The sequence below is a fragment of the Natator depressus genome, chromosome 13 (genome assembly GCF_965152275.1).
Source record: "Natator depressus isolate rNatDep1 chromosome 13, rNatDep2.hap1, whole genome shotgun sequence".
In the NCBI taxonomy this organism is placed as follows: domain Eukaryota; kingdom Metazoa; phylum Chordata; order Testudines; family Cheloniidae; genus Natator; species Natator depressus.
Window position 1 is genome coordinate 33,859,897 of NC_134246.1, and position 21,392 is coordinate 33,881,288.

The window sequence follows — 21,392 nt, forward strand, 5'->3', positions numbered from 1 at the left end:
CGGCTGGGCAGCTGGGGGGTGGGGAGGAGGGGATAGGGGAAGCTCCTCCCACTGAGGGGCCCAGGGATTCTGGGTGGGGTAGGGAGTTCTGGAGCAATGGGGCTTTGGCCAGTAGCTTGAGACACTGTGCACCCTACAGTGCCCCTCAACCCAGCACTACCCCATAGCTGGGGCTGGAACCCAGGAGTCCTGACCCCCCCACCCCATTCTAACCCACTACGCCGCCCCCCTCCGGTCCCCAGCTGGGGAATAGATTCCCAATCCCCCCACCCTATGCTACCTCACTAGACCCCACTTCCTTCCCAAAGCTGGGGAGGGAACCCAGGAGTCCTGCCCCCACTCTAACCGATAGACCCCACTCCCCTCCCAGAGCTAGGGAGAGAACCTAGGCGTCCTGGCTCCCTGTCCTATGTTTTAGTTATTTTCCCCCCTCCCCATCCCCCTTGCGGGTTGTTTGCCAAGGGATCTCCTGATGAAAAGCCGCCAGCTCCCTGCTGGCTGTTATCTAGGAATGCCTGGGAGCAGATAGCACAGACCCCACACAGCACCCCTGTTCCCCACTCCCCGCCTTCACCCATACCCCCTTACCCCTCTCTCCTAAGCACATCAGCCCTCACATGCAGACATGGGGCCTAAGACAGCTGCATGCTCAGGTCCCATTCAAATCAAAGGAAGAAGACTTGGTGGGGGGCTGGGCACCAGAACACCTGGGTTCCCTCCCGGGCCTCTGGGAGGGGAATGGGGCCTGGTGGTTAGAGCAGGGGGAGGAGTCTGGGAGCCAGGACTCCTGGGTTCTCTCCTGGCTCTGGGTGGGTGGGCAGTAGGGTCTAGTGGTTAGAGAAGGGGGGGGCTGGGAGCCAGGACTGCTGGGTTCTGTCTCTGGGAGGGAAGTGGTGTATAGTGCGTTAGTGGAAGGGGGCTGGGAGCCAGGACTCCTTGGTTCGGTCTCTGACTCTGGGAGGGGGGAGGATTTAAAAGATTAAGCAGTAGGCACTAGAGGTCAGGACTGCTGTGTTCTACCCCAGAAGAGACTGGGGTGCAGTGGCTGGAGTGCGGAGGACCGAGAGGCCAGCTCGCTGACATTCACCTGGCTGTGGCCACACCCATTCTGGAGTTTTGTGCCTCAGTTTCCCCATCTGCGGCACAGGGAGAGCAATCCTAGGCTGCCAAGTGCCAGGAAGCTGCCAAGGGGAATGGGCATGAGGGGCCGCAGCCACAGGCCGCTCTGACCCCGGGGGGGCCCTCCAGGTGTCACATGGTGCAGAGCAATGATCCCCAGGGCTGGTTCCTGGAGCTGTGATAAGCAGCTGCCAGGAGGACAAACCCAGTGTTTGCTTGTGGCTCATCAGCAGCTATTGTTGGTCCCCATGACCCCGTTGCACAAGGGCGCTGGGAAGGGAAAGCCGCGGGGAAACCCCAACCGGCCCTGGGAGCAGGAATGTCCACAAAGATAGAGCTTGGGGTTTGCCTGGAGACCCCACACAGTAAACAGCCCAGGGGTCACCGGCCACTGGGCTACAGGTGCATGGAGCAGGCTACTGGAGCAGCTGCCTGGACTCCTGGGTTCTACCCCAGCTCTGGGGAGGGGAGTGGGTCCTGACAGGTTAGAGAAGGAGGGCTGGGATTCAGGACTCCTGGGTTCTCTCCCCAGTTCTTGGAGGGGACGGGAGGGGAGGGGGGTTCTAGTGGGTCTGAGCAGGGGAGGTTGGGGTCCAGGACTCCTGGGTTCTATGCTGACTCTCACAGGGGAATAGAGCCTCATGGGTGAGGGGAGGAGCTGGGAGTCAAGGTCTAGCCTCCGCTCTGGGAGGGGCATGGGGGCCAGTGGGTTACAAAGGCAGAAAACTGGCTCCCATTCCTGGCTCCCTGAACCTGCCCTGGACAGGCCCCAGAGAGGAAAGTCTCCCTGCAGCCAACTGGCTTTTCTGCCCTGGGGCTGGTTGGGAACCGGCCCCTGGCGCGGGAAGGACCCGTCTCCCTTTGCAGCAGCCAGTGCCCGTGAGCTGGGGCTGGGCTAGAACAAGCCCTCCAGGGATCAACAGCTGCCTAGCCTGTCCCAGCAGCATACACAGTTCCTGCCCAACTGCATCTGCTTCCAAGTTGTGCACCCCATACGGCAAAAATCACTCATGGTCCTTTGCTGGTCTCCACAACACCAGCAGGGATTAAATTACCTCCTGGGCATTTACCACTAGCGGGCTCTCTCCAGAGGGGGTCACGGGGGCAGATAATCCCATGTCTCAGGGCACCTGGGTTTGTTTCCCATCTCTGCGTGGCCTTGGCAAGTCATTTCGATAATTTGTCTGCAGGAAAGGTGATGCCGCAGGGTGGGGGGTGGATTGAATTTGCGGATCTAAAGCTAAAGGCTAGGCCAACGTAAGAAACTCTGTCTGCTAGACAGAGCTAGAGTCCCATGCTGTGCAGTCCTGGGTCACACGCTTCAAAAGACTTCCCAGATTCCAAGCCAGATGGGGCCCTTGTGACCATCTCATCTGACGCCCTGGAAAGATCAGAATTTAATCCGTAAATATCGGTAAATGTCAATTTCACCACACACACCTGTGAAAAACTCTTTCCGTCGCTGATACTCGACAGGCACAGGTTGGCAAAGTCACACCCACGCAGCCGGAGAACTTCTTTGCATTCGATTGAAGGACGTCGACTTTGTATATTTGGATACGTGACGTTGAGAAGCGGGGTTGTGATGGTTTATTGAGCGTTAACTTTTTGCATCTCACCATCTATGGGCATTAAACAATTATAGCGTCCTATTATTTCCCACAACTGTGACATCTGAAATCGACAAAAGTTGGAAAAGAAATGCTTAATGCCCAGAATTTTCACCAATGAGGAACACTGAATTTGATAAAAATAGAAAAATATATACTTTAAAAATTGCTATCTTAAAACAAAATCAACTTTTGCCAAGCTTATGTCTAGCCCAGGCCAGAGACCTTCCCCCAAATCATTCCTGGAGTAGATCTTTAGAAAAACACCCAGTCTTGATTTTAAAATTGTCCCTGATGGAGAATCCATCACGACCCTTGGTAAATTGTTCTGATGGTTAATTACACTGGCCGTTAAAAATGTACACATCTTACTGCTAGGCTGAATTTGCCTAGCTTCAACTTCCAGCCATTGGATCATGTTCGACCTTTTTCTGCTAGATAGAAGAGCTCATTAATAAATATTTGTCCCCCATGGAGGTACTTACAGATTGTGATCAAGTGACGCCTTCCATCCACACAGCTCAGCACTGTATCAATAGAAGCATGTTACAGGTCAGTATCCTAGGCTCTATGTAATGTTCGTGTTAGATACCTGGGCTCATACTCCCATGACCGCTCCCCAGAGCTGGTGACCCTCCCAATTTGATTGAGAATCAATTGATGCTATTTGATGCTTTTCTTCAAGTCCCGGCACCTGGCGTCACAGGAATGCGTAAGACCCTCAGCCTCCCTGTCTCATACAGCACCCCCTCCATAGCATCCGAGCATCGCACTGTCTTTACTGCAGGCATCCGTGTCACACCCCTGGTGAGGTAGGGACGCACATGCTGTCATTCACTTATTACAAATGGGAAACTGAGACACAACCTCGCTAAGAATCTCCAAGATCTTATCCCTACTGAAATGCGCGGGCTTTGGGCACCCCCAGCTCTATCTCTGTGCCGGTGCTGGCTGTGGGATTGTGAGCTCTGTCTCGCCCCGTGCACTTGTGCAGCACCTCGCACAATGAGACCATGCACATAAGCAGTTGTCTTGGAGCGCAAGAGGACATTCAGCGTCGTCACCGCAAATGCACTCCCAGGAGTAAACACTTGTATCCCATTGATGCTAAATCCATGGGGCGAGCGCTAACCACGCTACAGGGGGCACGTGTATTTCCCTTTCTCTGCTTTGTGCCAATCAGTCCTGACCCTTGGACCCCAATTAAACATCTCTGGTTCGCACCAGCTGGGGACCTGGCCGTAAGTGTCTGTCATGGCAAGGGAGGGGGCGAATGTGACCAGCTGCCCCTCCCCAGGCAGGCTGCCCAAGGTGTTGTGAGCATTTTCAGCCTGGCTGGGCTTGGTATCCCCGTCTCGTGCCTGCCGTCAGGACTGGAAAGAGCCAGACCACGGACGGGTCCTGACTGGCTGCCAGCAGCGACGGCAGCTGGCCTGGCCCACGGGTTCCTCGCACGGCCGTGCCACAAGTGCTGGCAGGCGTTACGGTGGCTGCAGGAGGTCAACAAGGCCAGCCCCAGCCACAGCATTGGGGACAGGATCAAGGTTACACGACAATCTGTGTGTGTGCATGCGTGTGTGTGTCTGAGCCCCCTGCTGGAGGGGACGGGCCCTGCCATGTGTGTGTGTGTGTGTTTGTGTGTCCCTGCTGGAGGGGACGGGCCCTGCTGTGTGCTTATGTGTGTGTCTGTTTGTGTGTGTGTGTCCCTGTGCCTCCTGCTGGAGGGGATGCGCCCTGCTGAGTGTGTGTGTGTGTGTGTGTGTTTGTGTGTCCCTGCTGGAGGGGATGGGCCCTGCTGTGTGCTTATGTGTGTGTGTGTGTCCCTGTGCCCCCTGCTGGAGGGGATGCGCCCTGCTGAGTGTGTGTGGGTGTGTGTGTGTCCCTGCACCCCCTGCTGGAGGGGACGGGCCCTGCTCTGTGTGTGTGTGCGTGTGTATGTGTCCCTGCACCCCCTGCTGGAGGGGACGGGCCCTGCTCTGTGTGTGTGTGCGTGTGTATGTGTCCCTGCACCCCCGGCTGTAGGGGATGGGCCCTGCTGTGAGTGTGTGTATCTCTCTCTCTCTGTGTCCCTTAACCCCCGGCAGGAGGGCTAATCCAAACCCCAGGAACATCCAGGCCGTGTGACTAAACCACGCCTGATGTCTTGTCTCATAAGCAAAAACCTCTGCACGTCATGCTTGACTCTGCATGACCCATTTCTAACAAGTGTTGCACAGCCCCCTCTAGTGTCCACTCCACACACAGGCCAACAGCCTGCTACTGCTGCCAGCCAGGACATTTGTTTTTAACATTTCCCCTGGAACAATTTCAGCCCTGCTTTCGAGGGATTGCTGCTTAGGGCAGCTGATCTCTGCGGCCTGAAAATGATGAGATGGAAAAGAAACCTGCAAAAGGAAAACAGAATATGTGGTAGGTGTATTTTGTTTGTTTAATTTGTGTGTGTGTGCGTGTGTGTGTGCATGCGCGCACCTCTTTAATGACACCTTATTTATCAGGAGAGGGTGTAATTTTTCTTCAGTCTCTCTGATAGAGCTGATTGGAAAATTTGGGGGAATTTTTTTTTCTGGTGGAGAAATGCCCATTTTGTTGAAACAGAAAAATTTCACAAAACTGGGTCAGTTTCAACATTTAATTTAGAAAAATATAGAAAAAAAAGTGTTTAGAAAGTTTTGTGGTGTGTTGTTACAGTCCCAGGCTACTAGAAAGATGAGGTGGGCAGGTAATATCTTTTAGAAGTTGGTCCAGTTAAACATATTACCTCACCCACTTTGTCTCTCTATTTAGAAAAGTGACATTTTTGGTACAGAATGTTTCAGTTTTTTGTTTCGAAATGACTGTTCAGTCCCAAACTAACTTTGCTTTTCATAAAAAAAAGTTTTAAAAGGGAAAAGTAAAAGCTTGGAATCAGAAAGAAACATTGCTAATTTGTTGACAGGAAATGTTTCGATGGACTCAAAAATTATTTCTTTAAAGTTAATGTCATGAACAATTTCAAAATGATGGTGTTTTGTCCAAATCTTGGAAATTTTTCATTGGCCAGAATTTCCATTTTCTGCTCAGTTTTACTCTCTGAAACCAGTAATTTTTACCTCCTATAAAACAACTTTGTTTTCCCCACGAAATGTTCTGATCTGTGGTACAGAAGACACAGCAGCGCCTCTGAAATTGAGCATCCTGAATCATGCTTGATTTAAAGCAGGGATGTCAGACATGCATCCTGCATGAGGCATTTATGTGACCCACATGATTTATTCCGAGTCTGCGGCGTCTCTGCTGTCGTTTGAAAACAGAAAATCAGCTTCTTTCTAGCCCTCATGGCTGCAGAGAAAACTTTCCAAACCTGAATGGCGTGTATCTGATTCAGCCACGCCGGCCTGAGTTTGCAAAGGGCCTGAAACAATGACTTCGAGGGATGAACCCTGCAGTTCTCTCTTGATCTCCTTGCAGTGTCAGCACAGCCGAGAAGCAACCCTTCAGCATCAGCATTAACTATTTCACTGTGATGGAACCGGGACACCCGTGAAAGTTGAGTTACTACAACCAGGCTGTATTGTGCCGGTGATCTCCTGGCAAAGCTCGCACTGACGTCAGGGAGCATGGAACCCAGCCCAGGAGCTGGACACTCCTGCTTTAAAAACCTTCTCGAGACCTTTTCGCACAGCGAGGGAACATGCACAATGGCTCAGTGACACCCATGGTTGTGAGGAGCAGGAGCAGGTGTTGTGCCACCTGTCAGCACCCCGATGTCCAGTTCTCCAGCCAGCCCCTTGGTGCTTTCTCCTCACACGCAAAAGGAGCTTCCTCTACACAGACCTAGAGATCAAACCGGGGCTTCAGCTGTGCCCCAAGTGGCCCCAGTCTCTCAGCTGTAACTGACCAGGCCCAGGGGGCTCCAGCGGGCAGGTTTTGGCCACGGAATCTAAGCCAGACCCGGACAGCATAAATTCAAACCCCAGCCTGGGCAGGGAGCTGAAAATGAAACATGGGCCTGTTGTCCCAGCCTGTCTCGGGGGAAATGTAATCAGAGTCCAACAGGCTACTCAGAAGGTGTTCAAAGTGCTCCTGGCTCTGGGAGGGGAGTAGGGGCTAGCAGTTAGAGCAGGGGTCTGGGAGCCAGGACTCCTGAGTTCTCTAGGGAGCTCTGGGAGCGGAATGGGGTCTAGTGGTTAGAATAGCAGGGGGCTGGGAGCCAGGACAGGGGATTGTGAGTAAGGCACAGCGTGTGTGTGGTTGTTGTTACCATCCCTGTGCTGATACCATCTCCTAACCCCGCAATGTGTCCCTGACCCCTGCAGTGCTGGAGGAGGGGGTTCTTTGGTAGACCAGCTGGATCCAGGGGCAGAGAGCAATCGAGGCCGGCATCCTAAGGGGCCAGGCTGCCTCCTCCCAAGCAATGCAGGGCGGGAAGGATCAGTCTCCTTTGGTGACTGGGGGACCCCACTAAGCGCTGGGGCTGGAACCCTGGCAGGAGACGGCTCCTCCCCCTCCCAGCCCTAGAGATGTGGCCACCCCACATAATGCTCACTGATGGAAGCAAGGCCCGGGAGTGGGCTGCAGTTCAGCTCTGGGTGAGTCATCCCTGTGCAGTGTTATGTGCGGCTGTTACCCAGCTGCCCCACCCCAGAGCTGGCTGCATCTCAGTGCCAGCCGAGCCATCCCCATGTTTGGCTCATCATGGGTTTAGCTATAGGGGATCTGACGTAGCCAGGTCTCATGCCCACACCCCGACCTGGCCATGGAGTTACTAGTGCTGCCCCCGGTGTTAGCTGTGAGTGTTTCACACCTGGCTGGGCGCACGCTGTGTGGCCCATGGAGATACTGCAGCCCCTGTGTCTCCGGAGTCTCCAGACAGTGCTGGGGTGGGGGAGCAGTTTGCATGGGCCCCTGGACTGCTTCAGGAGCCAATGAGGGCGGGCACCACAATTAACACCTGGCAGAGCGTCGGGCCTTTCCCCCAGCAGGGTTTGTTCCAAATAGGAACGACAACGGCCGGGGCGGTTAGAATCCTTCGGTCGCAGCTTTAACGCAGCAGCCCTGTGGCATGGGACCTTTACTGGGAAACTCTCCAGGAAAAAATGCAATTTTGTGGCCGATGCATTTTCCACTAGAAAATCATTGCCGGGGGAATTTCCTGACTACCTCTAGCACTGGGACCCCTAAAGATGGGCAGCCTCGGTTCTCTCCCAGCCTTGGGCTCCCCTACCCCCAGCCCTGCCGGGGCCCCTCACTCCCGACCCGCAGCCCCCTGCTAGACCAGCCCTGGGCTGCCCCACTCCCAGCCCTGCTGGTGGCCCTCACTCCCGACCCGCAGCCCCTGCAAGCCCAGCCCTGCCCCGCCCCCCACCCCCACTCCTGCCGGTGCCCCTCACTCCCGACTCGCAGCCCCCTGCTAGACCAGCCCTGGGCTGCCCCACCCCCAGCCCTGCCGGGGCCCCTCACTACCGACCCGCAGCCCCTGCTAGCCCAGCCCTGCCCCCCCACCCCCAGCCCTGCCGGTGCCCCTCACTCCCGACCCGCAGCCCCTGCTAGCCCAGCCCAGCCCTGCCCCCCCGACCCCAGCCCTGCCGGTGCCCCTCACTCCCGACCTGCAGCCCCCTGCTACACCAGCCCTCCCCCCCCTTCCCCCCCAGCCCTGCCGGTGCCCCTCACTCCCGACCCGCAGCCCCTTGCTAGACCAACCCTGGGCTGCCTACCCCCAGCCCTGCCGGGGCCCCTCACTCCCGACTCGCAGCCCCTGCTAGCCCAGCCCTGCCCCCCCCCAGCCCTGCCGGTGCCCCTCACTCCCGACCCGCAGCCCCTTGCTAGACCAACCCTGGGCTGCCCACCCCCAGCCCTGCCGGGGCCCCTCACTCCCGACTCGCAGCCCCTGCTAGCCCAGCCCTGCCGGTGCCCCTCACTCCCGACTCGCAGCCCCCTGCTAGCCCAGCCCTGCCCCACCCCCAGCCCTGCCGGTGCCCCTCACTCCCTACCCGCAGCCCCTGCTAGCCCAGCCCAGCCCTGCCCCCCCGACCCCAGCCCTGCCGGTGCCCCTCACTCCCGACCCGCAGCCCCTGCTAGCCCAGCCCAGCCCTGCCCCCCCGACCCCAGCCCTGCCGGTGCCCCTCACTCCCGACCTGCAGCCCCCTGCTAGACCAGCCCTCTCCCCCTCCCCCCCCAGCCCTGCCAGGGCCCCTCACTCCCAACTCGCAGCCCCTGCTAGCCTAGCCCAACCCCCCCGCCTCAACTCCAGCCCTGATGGTGCCCCTCACTCCCGACCCGCAGCCCCTGCTAGCCCAGCCCTGCCCCCCCACCCCCAGCCCTCCTGGGGCCCCTCACTCCCGACCCGCAGCCCCTGCTAGCCCAGCCCTGTCCCCCCCACCCCCAGCCCTCCTGCGGCCCCTCACTCCCGACCCGCAGCCCCTGCTAGCCCAGCCCTGCCCCCCCACCCCCAGCCCTCCTGGGGCCCCTCACTCCCGACCCGCAGCCCCTTGCTAGACCAACCCTGGGCTGCCCACCCCCAGCCCTGCCGGGGCCCCTCACTCCCGACTCGCAGCCCCTGCTAGCCCAGCCCTGCCCCCCCCCAGCCCTGCCGGTGCCCCTCACTCCCGACTCGCAGCCCCCTGCTAGCCCAGCCCTGCCCCACCCCCAGCCCTGCCGGTGCCCCTCACTCCCGACCCGCAGCCCCTTGCTAGACCAACCCTGGGCTGCCCACCCCCAGCCCTGCCGGGGCCCCTCACTCCCGACTCGCAGCCCCTGCTAGCCCAGCCCTGCCCCCCCCCAGCCCTGCCGGTGCCCCTCACTCCCGACCCGCAGCCCCTTGCTAGACCAACCCTGGGCTGCCCACCCCCAGCCCTGCCGGGGCCCCTCACTCCCGACTCGCAGCCCCTGCTAGCCCAGCCCTGCCGGTGCCCCTCACTCCCTACCCGCAGCCCCTGCTAGCCCAGCCCAGCCCTGCCCCCCCGACCCCAGCCCTGCCGGTGCCCCTCACTCCCGACCTGCAGCCCCTGCTAGCCCAGCCCAGCCCTGCCCCCCCGACCCCAGCCCTGCCGGTGCCCCTCACTCCCGACCTGCAGCCCCCTGCTAGACCAGCCCTCTCCCCCTCCCCCCCCCCAGCCCTGCCAGGGCCCCTCACTCCCAACTCGCAGCCCCTGCTAGCCTAGCCCAACCCCCCCGCCTCAACTCCAGCCCTGATGGTGCCCCTCACTCCCGACCCGCAGCCCCTGCTAGCCCAGCCCTGGGCTGCCCACCCCCAGCCCTGCCGGGGCCCCTCACTCCCGACTCGCAGCCCCTGCTAGCCCAGCCCTGCCCCCCCCCAGCCCTGCCGGTGCCCCTCACTCCCGACCCGCAGCCCCTTGCTAGACCAACCCTGGGCTGCCCACCCCCAGCCCTGCCGGGGCCCCTCACTCCCGACTCGCAGCCCCTGCTAGCCCAGCCCTGCCCCCCCCCAGCCCTGCCGGTGCCCCTCACTCCCGACTCGCAGCCCCCTGCTAGCCCAGCCCTGCCCCACCCCCAGCCCTGCCGGTGCCCCTCACTCCCGACCCGCAGCCCCTTGCTAGACCAACCCTGGGCTGCCTACCCCCAGCCCTGCCGGGGCCCCTCACTCCCGACTCGCAGCCCCTGCTAGCCCAGCCCTGCCCCCCCCCAGCCCTGCCGGTGCCCCTCACTCCCGACCCGCAGCCCCTTGCTAGACCAACCCTGGGCTGCCCACCCCCAGCCCTGCCGGGGCCCCTCACTCCCGACTCGCAGCCCCTGCTAGCCCAGCCCTGCCCCGCCCCCAGCCCTGCCGGTGCCCCTCACTCCCGACTCGCAGCCCCCTGCTAGCCCAGCCCTGCCGGTGCCCCTCACTCCCTACCCGCAGCCCCTGCTAGCCCAGCCCAGCCCTGCCCCCCCGACCCCAGCCCTGCCGGTGCCCCTCACTCCCGACCCGCAGCCCCTGCTAGCCCAGCCCAGCCCTGCCCCCCCGACCCCAGCCCTGCCGGTGCCCCTCACTCCCGACCTGCAGCCCCCTGCTAGACCAGCCCTCTCCCCCTCCCCCCCCAGCCCTGCCAGGGCCCCTCACTCCCAACTCGCAGCCCCTGCTAGCCTAGCCCAACCCCCCCGCCTCAACTCCAGCCCTGATGGTGCCCCTCACTCCCGACCCGCAGCCCCTGCTAGCCCAGCCCTGCCCCCCCACCCCCAGCCCTCCTGGGGCCCCTCACTCCCGACCCGCAGCCCCTGCTAGCCCAGCCCTGTCCCCCCCCACCCCCAGCCCTCCTGGGGCCCCTCACTCCCGACCCGCAGCCCCTGCTAGCCCAGCCCTGCCCCCCCACCCCCAGCCCTCCTGGGGCCCCTCACTCCCGACCCGCAGCTCCTGCTAGCCCAGCCCAGCCCTGCCCCCCCGACCCCAGCCCTGCCGGTGCCCCTCACTCCCGACCTGCAGCCCCCTGCTACACCAGCCCTGGGCTGCCCCACCCGCAGCCCTGCCAGGGCCCCTCACTCCCAACTCGCAGCCCCTGCTAGCCTAGCCCAACCCCCCCGCCTCAACTCCAGCCCTGATGGTGCCCCTCACTCCCGACCCGCAGCCCCTTGCTAGACCAGCCCTGGGCTGCCCACCCCCAGCCCTGCCGGGGCCCCTCACTCCCGACTCGCAGCCCCTGCTAGCCCAGCCCTGCCCCCCCCCAGCCCTGCCGGAGTCCCTCACTCCCAACCCGCAGCCCCTTGCTAGACCAGCCCTGCCCCCCCCCACCCCCAGCCCTCCTGGGGCCCCTCACTCCCGACCCGCAGCCCCTGCTAGCCCAGCCCTGCCCCCACCGCCACCCCCATCCCTGCCGGGGCCCCTCACTCCCGACCCGCAGCCCCCTGCTGTCCCAATTGGACGGGATCTCAGTCAGGGACTTTGTCTTAAGCATCCCTTTCCCATGCCAACCTAAGGGCTCTCTCCTGCTGTTCTCCAGGTGATGGTGCCAGCTTCTAGCTGGGGGAGGGGAAAACAAGACTTGACAAGGGCAGGAATTCAAAGCACCAATTTCCTGACTTTGTTCAGGCTTCTCTGATGGAAAAAACCCTTCTCTTGCTGCTGCTGCGATGCGGGAGTGACTCAGACCTGCCAACTGCAAACTGTTCCAAAGCCAGGCTTGCCACAGCTTCCCTGCCTAGCCGGCCTGCTCCTTTTCAAACCTGGCCCCCATCCCCTGGAGGCCACACCTCTGCGCCGGGCCAGGGCCGGACTTGGCAGAAACAGCGGCAGACAATCCGGGAGACAGAGGCTCACCAGCTTGCGTTTCAGGGAAACCCCTGTTTCTTGGCTAACAGCCTCTTGCTCTTCGTCAGCAGACTCCAGATTTACCTCTGCTCCCGGACCCAGGAGCGCTGTAGACATGGCAGCAGCTTGGGCTCTGCCCTTGTGGCAGGTGCCTTTGGGAGACGGTCTCCAACACCGACATCCCCTGAACTCTAAATCCGTGGATCCCCCTGATATAGATCCATCCGATCCCCCACACTATGGTCTGATCTCTCGCTTCTCCTCCGAGCTCTCCCACTTCCCAGGTTGGAGACCAAACCACTACAGGGCTCTGTGAATATTTATCCAGACCAGCGCCTCTAAAGGATGGGTCCGTGGCCCAGCGCCGCTCCCTGAGATTGCCCTGACTCAGCTGAGGAAGGCAGCAGGCCTGTCCCTGGTATCAAAAAGGTTGAGAAACACTGAGCTATACCACACTGAATGGCTCCAACAGGCGAGATTGCCAGAGCCCCACCACACGCTAGCCCGGCGCGAAAGGGGCCCAGCTGGGATATGGCAGACCTGCTGTCCCAGATCAGGCAGAGCAGCGATTTGAATCGGTGTTTCGCACTTCCCACGGGAGTGCCCCAGCTGGGATGGGGCAGGTCTGGCTCTCTCTCCCAACAATTTCAGAAGGGTTTTTGGTTTCATCCTGATGCCAAGCTGGGGGAGGGGGGAATTTCAAAATCACAAAAGTTTTCACGGGATGGAAGGTGGATTCCTACCCGGCCCTACGGCTGACACAGAAGCCACACAGGAGGACCGAGCAATAAGCAAAGATCTGCCTGTCGGAGCTGGGGCTCTGAATCTCCTCCCCTGCATGAGCAATCTCTACAACTTCTCAAAGTTCCAACTTTCCATTGGGGCCAACGCCCAGACCGTCTGTGGGACTAGCCGGTTAGCAGACCTGGTGCCCCAGCAGACCAAGCATTGTCTGGGGGGTTGTAGGACTCATTAAACCTTTTGTTGGGTGCTACAAAAGGCTTCCACTCTGAAGTTCTCCCAGAGTTTGATTCTATTCTGTTCAAGCTCTTCTGTTGCCCTCAGGACGTTGGCCCTGAGCGCTAACATCTGCCGGTTAATGGGCTAACATCTGGGGCTTTAATGCACTAATCTCTGGGCTATAAAGCGCAAACATCTGGGGTTTCATGCACTAACATCTGGGACTTTAATGCCCTAACATATGGGGATTTAACATACTAACATCTTGGGTTTTAATGCATTAACATTTGGGATTTCACGCACTACCATCTGGCCTTTGCTACTGAGGAACTGGACATCCATGAAGGGCTAAGATTCCTGTTGGAGGCGTTTGCCCTCTTGCACTTTCTGACCACCTCTGGCCCAGGTCTGGTTCTTGCAGTGTCCCTGAGCCGGCTGCACTAAGGAAATCCCCCCCAGCTCCCCACTGCTGGCTTCTCCTCCACTGGGAAGCTGACAGGCACCATCCGCCACTGGGTGCGGGCACGCTGCGGTTCATGCCTCCACACGCAGAGCTAAGCCCAGGCACCGGGCGGATGCTGTTTTGACACATCCCCAACCCGTCTGCCCAGCAACATCTGATGCCAGCCCCACCCCACCCCCTGCCCCTCCCTGGCAGGGAGGGGCTGGACGGGTGGATCCGCGTTGGTTTGTGGGCCTGGGTTTCCTTGCAGGTGTTTCCTGTCACAGTGGCAGCGAGCTCGGTGCAGATTGCCCTGGATCTCTCCAGCCTGGGGTCCCAACCCGACTCCCCACTCTGCAGAGCTGCCGTCCCATCCCGTTTCCTGATGGCTCCTGGGAGGGCCCATCCCGCTCTGGTCTCCGCCTGGCTATTGTTTCTCTGCTCGGTCGTCTCAGCTGGTAAGTGACCCCTGTTCTCCCCCCCGCCCTCAGATGCCTGGGTTCCATCCCCATGCCGGTCTCTCTCCACCAGGACTGGGTGCTGCAGGCCCCCTCGGGTGGCTGCCCCGGAAGTCTGGGTCCCGTTCCCATCCTGGTCTCTCTCCGCCAGGACTGGGTGGTGCAGGGCATCCTAGTGGTGCTTTCCCGGACACCTGGGTCCCGTTCCCATCCCGGTCTCTCTCATCCAGCTCTGGGTGCTGCAGGGCCCCCTCAGGTTGCTGCCCTGGATACCTGGATCCCATCCCCAGCCCAATCTCTCTCCCCCAGGACTGGGTGCTGCAGGACCCCCTCGGGTGGCTGCCCCAGAAGTCTGGGTCCCATCCCCATCCCGGTCTCTCTCCCCCAGGACTGGGTGCTGCAGGGCCCCCTAGGGTGGCTGCCCTGGATGCCTGGATCCCATCCCCAGCCCGCTCTCTCTCTCCTTCCCGCAGGGGTTCACCATTTCACCCACTCCCAGATCATTTCGCCGCAGACGGGCCCCGGACTGCCCAAGCGTCAGAGCCTGCTGCAGGTGAATGGCCTGGCGCTCTCGGCCTATGACAGCAGCAGCCAGAGGATGACGCCGCGCAATGGCTACGTGCAGGGCGACCAGGAGACCCACCAGTTCTGGAGCATCAGCAGCGCCCGGTGCATGTTCTGGGACCCCTGGGTGGAGACCGAGTACCAGGCCCTGGTGAGGGTGGTGAACGCCAGCTCCCCAAAGGCTGGTGAGTCCTCGGGCCCCGGTACTCTGTTAGCTCAGCTCAGGACAGGGGTGCACGGGCAGTGGGAGAGAGCTAGGGACAGGACACCAGAGGGGAGTGATTTCCCTAATACCTAGTGATTAAAAAGCGGTGCGGGGGAGCTGGGAGCTTTATCTCCAGCTCTGGAAAGGAAGTGGGGTCTCATGGTTAGAGTGGGGGGGGGGCTGGGAGCCAGGACTCCTGAGCTCTCTATGCAGCTCTGGGAGGGGAGTGAGGGGTAGTGGTTAGAGTGGGGGGGGGGCTGGGAGCCAGGACTCCTGAGTTCTCTACGCAGCTCTGGGAGAGGAGTGAGGGGTAGTGGTTAGAGTGGGGGGGGGCTGGGAGCCAGGACTCCTGAGTTCTCTACGCAGCTCTGGGAGGGGAGTGAGGGGTAGTGGTTAGAGTGGGGGGGGGCTGGGAGCCAGGACTCCTGGGTTCTCTATGCAGCTCTGGGAGGGGAGTGAGGCGTAGTGGTTAGAGTGGGGGGGGGGGCTGGGAGCCAGGACTCCTGAGTTCTCTACGCAGCTCTGGGAGGGGAGTGAGGGGTAGTGGTTAGAGTGGGGGGGGGCTGGGAGCCAGGACTCCTGAGTTCTCTATGCAGCTCTGGGAGGGGAGTGAGGGGTAGTGGTTAGAGTGGTGGGGGGCTGGGAGCCAGGACTCCTGAGTTCTCTACGCAGCTCTGGGAGGGGAGTGAGGGGTAGTGGTTAGAGTGGGGGGGTGCTGGGAGCCAGGACTCCTGGGTTCCATCCCTGGGAGAACTTCGCCCCCACTCTGCCCCCTGGCAGCAGCTCCCTGCTGAGTCACTCACGTGGCCGCTCCGCCCCCAGAGCCCTACTACAGGCAGGTCCTGCAGAGCTGTGAACTGGGCGAAGCCAGCGCCGCCGTCCGAGTCGTTACCAGATACGCCCTGAACGGGGAGGACGTGCTGCAGTACCAAGGGGACCGGAACCGCTGGTTCTCGGTGCACCCGGCGGCCTGGCGCGTGGCCGAGCGCTGGAACCGCGAGAGGGAGACGCTGGCCGGGATCACACGCTGCAGCAGTGCAGGACCTTCATCCGGATCACGGCGCCATTCACCGCGCAGACAACAGGGGGAAGTTCTGCCGGTGCCCCTCACTCCCGACCCGCATCCCCCCCGCTAGCCCAGCCCCCCCCCCGGCTCTGCCGGTGCCCCTCACTCCCGACCCGCATCCCCCCCGCTAGCCCAGCCCCCCCCGGCTCTGCCGGTGCCCCTCACTCCCGACCCGCATCCCCCCCGCTATCCCAGCCCCCCCCGGCTCTGCCGGTGCCCCTCACTCCCGACCCGCATCCCCCCCGCTAGCCCAGCCCCCCCCCGGCTCTGCCGGTGCCCCTCACTCCCGACCCGCATCCCCCCCGCTAGCCCAGCCCCCCCCGGCTCTGCCGGTGCCCCTCACTCCCGACCCGCATCCCCCCGCTAGCCCAGCCCCCCCCGGCTCTGCCGGTGCCCCTCACTCCCGACCCGCATCCCCCCCGCTAGCCCAGCCCCCCCCGGCTCTGCCGGTGCCCCTCACTCCCGACCCGCATCCCCCCGCTAGCCCAGCCCCCCCCCCCGGCTCTGCCGGTGCCCCTCACTCCCGACCCGCATCCCCCCGCTAGCCCAGCCCCCCCCCCCGGCTCTGCCGGTGCCCCTCACTCCCGACCCGCATCCCCCCGCTAGCCCAGCCCCCCCCCCGGCTCTGCCGGTGCCCCTCACTCCCGACCCGCATCCCCCCGCTAGCCCAGCCCCCCCCCCCGGCTCTGCCGGTGCCCCTCACTCCCGACCCGCATCCCCCCCGCTAGCCCAGCCCCCCCCGGCTCTGCCGGTGCCCCTCACTCCCGACCCGCATCCCCCCGCTAGCCCAGCCCCCCCCCCCCGGCTCTGCCGGTGCCCCTCACTCCCGACCCACATCCCCCCGCTAGCCCAGCCCCCCCCCAGCTCTGCCGGTGCCCCTCACTCCCGACCCGCATCCCCCCGCTAGCCCAGCCCCCCCCGCCGGCTCTGCTGGTGCCCCTCACTCCCGACCCACATCCCCCCGCTAGCCCAGCCCCCCCCCGGCTCTGCCGGTGCCCCTCACTCCCGACCCGCATCCCCCCGCTAGCCCAGCCCCCCCCCCCCCCGGCTCTGCCGGTGCCCCTCACTCCCGACCCACAGCCCCTGTGATCATTAACCCTTCCTGTCCCCTCAGCCCAGCCCACGGTGCATGTGTCGCTCATGCGAGGGACCTGGGTCCGGCCTCGCAGCCTTATGTGCCATGTGACGGGGTTCTAGCTCCGTGACATCGAGGTGACCTGGAAGCGGGGAGTCCGGGGGGCCCTCGGGGAACAGATGACCAGCAGGATCCAGCCCAATGGGGACCCCACCTTTCAGATCCGGGGGTCCATCGAGCTGGTGCTAGGGGAGCACATGTGCATGGTGAGGCACATCAGCCTGGGGGGCACCCCCCTGAGGATCAGCTGGGGTGAGTGCGGGGGGAGGGAGCTGGGAATGGAGCACCCCTTATGGAAGAGAGGGGCTGGGGGCAGAAAGGCAGAGAGGCAGTTTTGGGAAGCATGGATAGGCAGAGAAGAGGTTCTGGGGGGCTCTGAGGGGGAGAGGAAGGTGGGTTTCTGGGGGATCAGATGGGGGGCAGGTGGGGAGGGTCTGGGGGGCTTTTGGGGTGAGGTATAGGCAGGGGTTCTAGGGGCTCTGAGGGGAGAGAAAGGTGGGGGTTCGGGAGGCTCAGAGGGGGAAGGAAAGGTGGGAGGTTGTGGGGGGCTCAGAGGGGGAGAGGAAGGTGGGAAGTTCTGGGGGGCTCAGAGGAAAATGGAAAGTTGGGGGGCTCAGAGGGGGAGGGGAAGAGGGAATTTAGCTGCAGGACAGACGCATGGGGGGCTGGGGCTGGGAGGGGCGGATCAGCTGTGGGGCTGCTGGCCCAGGGCCAAGGGTGGGGGAATGGGGGCAGGGGCGGGCGGGGCCCATGGCTCAGTCTGTCTCTGCTCATTTCCAGATCCCCAGGCCACAGGCGTCCTCGCCGGCTGTGTGCTGGCTGCGCTGGGAGCCGCCGCCCTGGGCAGGTATCTGAGGGGGAGGCCAGGTGAGTGATGCCCCCTAGTGTCCCCCAGCTCCCCCTGCAGCCCAGTGCCCCTAGTGCCCCCAGCTCCCCCTGCAGCCCAGCGCCCCCTAGTGTCCCCAGCACCCCCCTGCAGCCCAGCGCCCCTAGCGCTGCACTGCGGCATTGGGGTCAGCACTGAGTGATAGGGGAGCATGTCCCCCCAGTACAATCTCCCCTGCACAACACCGGAGTTTCCCCTTGCTGGTCTCTCAGCCACGGACTGACCCAGCCTGGCCCTGCAGCCTTTCTCATGCAGATCCTGCAGGGGATGTGAGAAGCCATACACCCCCCAAGGTGTGATAATCCCCATTGCCCCCCTCCATCCCCGCTGCCGGGGGTGGGAGCAGGGTCTCTGCCTGAGTCGATTCTTGCTTGGCTTCCCCCAAAGGCCGCTCGGAGGGGCCGTACTGCCCAGCGCAGACACAGCCAAGAACCCTCGACTCTGCCCTGGCCAAGCCAGGAGACACCTTGGCCACGGCCATGGCTCCATCCTGCCCAGGCATCACCGCGTGACCGTCGCTGTCCTGGGCTGGCACCACACAGCCCAGCCTGGGTGAAGAGGAGGCCCTGGGGGGATCGTGGATTTGGCCAAAACTCCCTGAGGTTACGGGGGGAGGGGGTGTACCCCTGCCGAGCCTCCATCCTGTACTCTCCCCAACACCTCCAGTCACCCCTGTGTCCCATAGCACCCGCCTCCACAATTGCCAGGCCCCGGCCCCACCTGGGCGACACCACAGTCACACGCAGGGGGGAACTGGTAGCGCTTTCGAGCCACCAACTGTCAGTATACGTGTAACCTTCACGGAGTTTTTCACTGGAGCCATTTCGTTGCCTTGGTTTGCCCAGGTGCTGTGCGAGGCCGGCTCTGCACCACTGGCATCGGCAGGAGCGGGTGGACTCGGAGCAGGGGCACTGGGTCTCAGGACGCCTGGGTTCTCTTTCTGGCTTTGTGGCTGGCTGCCCTGGGGTGGGTGGGCAGAACATCTTGCAGATCCACGGTTCCCTACTGAGCCCCCTGTTCCCAGTGGCAAGGCGCCCCCTACCAAGCCCCCTGCGATTCAGTGCCCCCCTGAAGCACGGTGCCCCCACCAAGCCTTCTGTCTGCCCTCTGCAGTACAGTGCCCCCTACTGAGCCCCCCTGCCCTCTGCAGCCCAGCGCTGCCTGCTCAGCCCCCACCTGCAGCATGGCGCCCCCTACTGAGCCCCTCTCTGTTCCCTACAGCACGGTGCCTCCTACAGAGTCCCCCGACCCCGCCCCTGCCCTCTGTGCTACCGTAATACTCCTGATAAATAATGTACAGGCCCTAGCACGATATGGGGCTGGTCTATAACTGCCCCGCCCCCACATGCCAACACTACCGTAATACACCTAATAAATAATACCACAGAGTACTTTAGCAGGGCCAACCCCACTTCTTAAAAAATCATGAGTCACTTGAAAAAAAACACTGGAGATTTTCTTAAAAAGCACAAGAGTTTTTATGACACATCAGTTTTCGGGTCTTTTTTATTTGCCTTCAGTTTCTTTGGTTTCGGTTTTTCCGAAACTTTCAGGGTCACGGTTTCAGGCATTTCTGGGCCACCCCAAGGGCTAGAACCGGCCTTGTTAACTGAAAATCACAGGACTCCAGAACCTGGGTTTTTTTTCCGAAACACCTCCCTCTCCCCGGCTTGGCAATGTTGTGGTGGGGGCTGGGGTTTGATGAGAACCCAGCCCCTTGGGCCTCCTCAGCTGTCCCCCACCCTCTTGGGGGGGTGTGAGCTGAGGGAGCAATGTGGGTCAGAGAGACCAGATCCCCCCATCTATGACAGCTCCACTGCACACAGACACCCCCCCATGGGGGGAAAGTGTGTCTGATTCTCAGCCCTCCCCCCCACAAGCCAGCCAGTCCCCATCCTGGGGGCAGGTGGGAGCGAGCACCCACTAGAGGAGAAAGGCTCCATGTCCCATTCCCCACCCCCTGAGCCAGCCAGCCCTCCGTCCTAGGGCCAGGTTGCAGGCTGCCCCCCCCCCCCCCCAGTTGGAAATCCCATTCTCTATGCCCCTCTGTAGCTTGTCAAAGGATTTTCTTTTTTTAAAAGCTCTTTTCCTTGTAATTCTCCCTGTGTTTCCCTGACACCTGGGGCAGCGGGCGGGGGGCTATTCCAGACCTTTAGGGGTGGGGGTTAATTTCCCCCACTCCCCCTGTCCTGGCCCTAACCAGAGCCTTGTTATGCCGGGTGGCTTGAGAGACAGCTCTGGATTTCCAGGCTCAGGGAGACCCTTCGATTCCCAGCGAGGCGACACTAGATTTTTGTACCTTTGGTTTTACTCATTGCAGGTCTAGAAAGAAGCGAATGAAATTAACCAACTGGGGCAGATGTGGGGGGTGGATGGGTAGAAATGAACAAGGATCTGAGCATAGATTCATAGATATTAAGATCAGAAGGGACCACTAGGGACCATCTAGTCCGACCTGCACAACGCAGGCCACAGAATCTCACCCACTGACGCCTACGAAAAACCTCTCACCTATGTCTGTGCTATTGAAGTCCTCAAATCGTGGTTTAAAGACTTCAAGGAGCAGAGAATCCTCCAGCAAGTGACCCGTGCCCCATGCTACAGAGGAAGGCAAAAAACCTCCAGGGCCTCTTCCAATCTGCCCTGGAGGAAAATGCCTTCCCGACCCCAAATATGGCGATCAGCTAAACCCTGAGCATATGGGCAAGATCCACCAGACAGATACTCAGGAAAGAATTTTCTGTAGGGACTCAGATCCCACCCCATCTAACGTCCCATCACAGGCCATTGGGCCTATTTACCATGAATATTTAAAGATCAATTAATTACCAAAATCATGTTATCCCATCATACCATCTCCTCCATAAACTTATCGAGTTTAATCTTAAAGCCAGATAGGTCTTTTTCCCCCACTGCTTCCCTTGGAAGGCTATTCTAAAACTTCACTCCTCTGATGGTTAGAAACCTTCATCTAATTTCAAGTCTAAACTTCCCAATGACCAGTTTATATCCATTTGTTCTTGTGTCCACATTGGTACTGAGCTTAAATAATTCCTCTCCCTCTCCAGTATTTATCCCTCTGATATATTTATAGAGAGCAATCATATCTCCCCTCAACCTTCTTTTCGTTAGGCTAAACAAGCCAAGCTCCTTGAGTCTCCTTTCATAAGACAGGTTTTCCATTCCTTGGATCATCCTAGTAGCCCTTCTCTGTACCTGTTCCAGTTTGAATTCATCCTTCTTAAACATGGGAGACCAGAACTGCACACAGTATTCCAGGTGAGGTCTCACCAGTGCCTTGTATAACAGTACTAAAACCTCCTTATCTCGACTGGAAATACCTTGCCTGATGCATCCCAAGACCGCATTAGCTTTTTTCATGGCCATATCACGTTGGCGGCTCATAGTCATCCTATGATCAACCAATACTCCGAGGTCCTTCTCCTCCGTTACTTCTAATTGATGCGTCCCCAGCTTATAACTAAAATTCTTGTTATTAATACCTAAATGCGTGACCTTACACTTCTCACTATTAAATTTCATCCTATTACTATTACTCCAGTTTACAAGGTCATCCAGATCCTCCTGTAGGATATCCCTGCCCTTCTCTAAATTGGCAATACTTCCCAGCTTTGTATCATCCGCAAACTTTATTAGCACACTCCCACTTTTTGTGCCGAGGTCAGTAATAAAAAGATTAAATAAGATTGGTCCCAAAACTGATCCC

General features: G+C 60.7%; 1 protein-coding gene and 1 long non-coding RNA gene across 2 annotated transcripts; one reads left to right on the forward strand and one right to left on the reverse strand.

The window, feature by feature from the left end:
• Positions 1 to 2,585: 2,585 nt before the first annotated feature.
• LOC141997486 (uncharacterized) lies at positions 2,586 to 15,657 on the reverse strand. Its single transcript, XR_012641731.1, has 3 exons — positions 15,382 to 15,657; positions 3,215 to 3,256; positions 2,586 to 2,793 (listed from the first exon to the last, which is right to left on the reverse strand). It is a non-coding gene; the product is annotated as an uncharacterized LOC141997486 (long non-coding RNA).
• On the forward strand, positions 13,737 to 19,615 carry LOC141997485 (H-2 class II histocompatibility antigen, A-D beta chain-like). Its single transcript, XM_074969864.1, is given in 7 exon segments — positions 13,737 to 13,809; positions 14,283 to 14,558; positions 15,401 to 15,601; positions 15,604 to 15,678; positions 16,759 to 17,031; positions 17,560 to 17,646; positions 18,053 to 19,615. Coding segments are annotated over 7 exon segments (1,110 nt in total). The 3' UTR covers positions 18,178 to 19,615.
• The last annotated feature ends 1,777 nt before the right edge of the window (positions 19,616 to 21,392 follow it).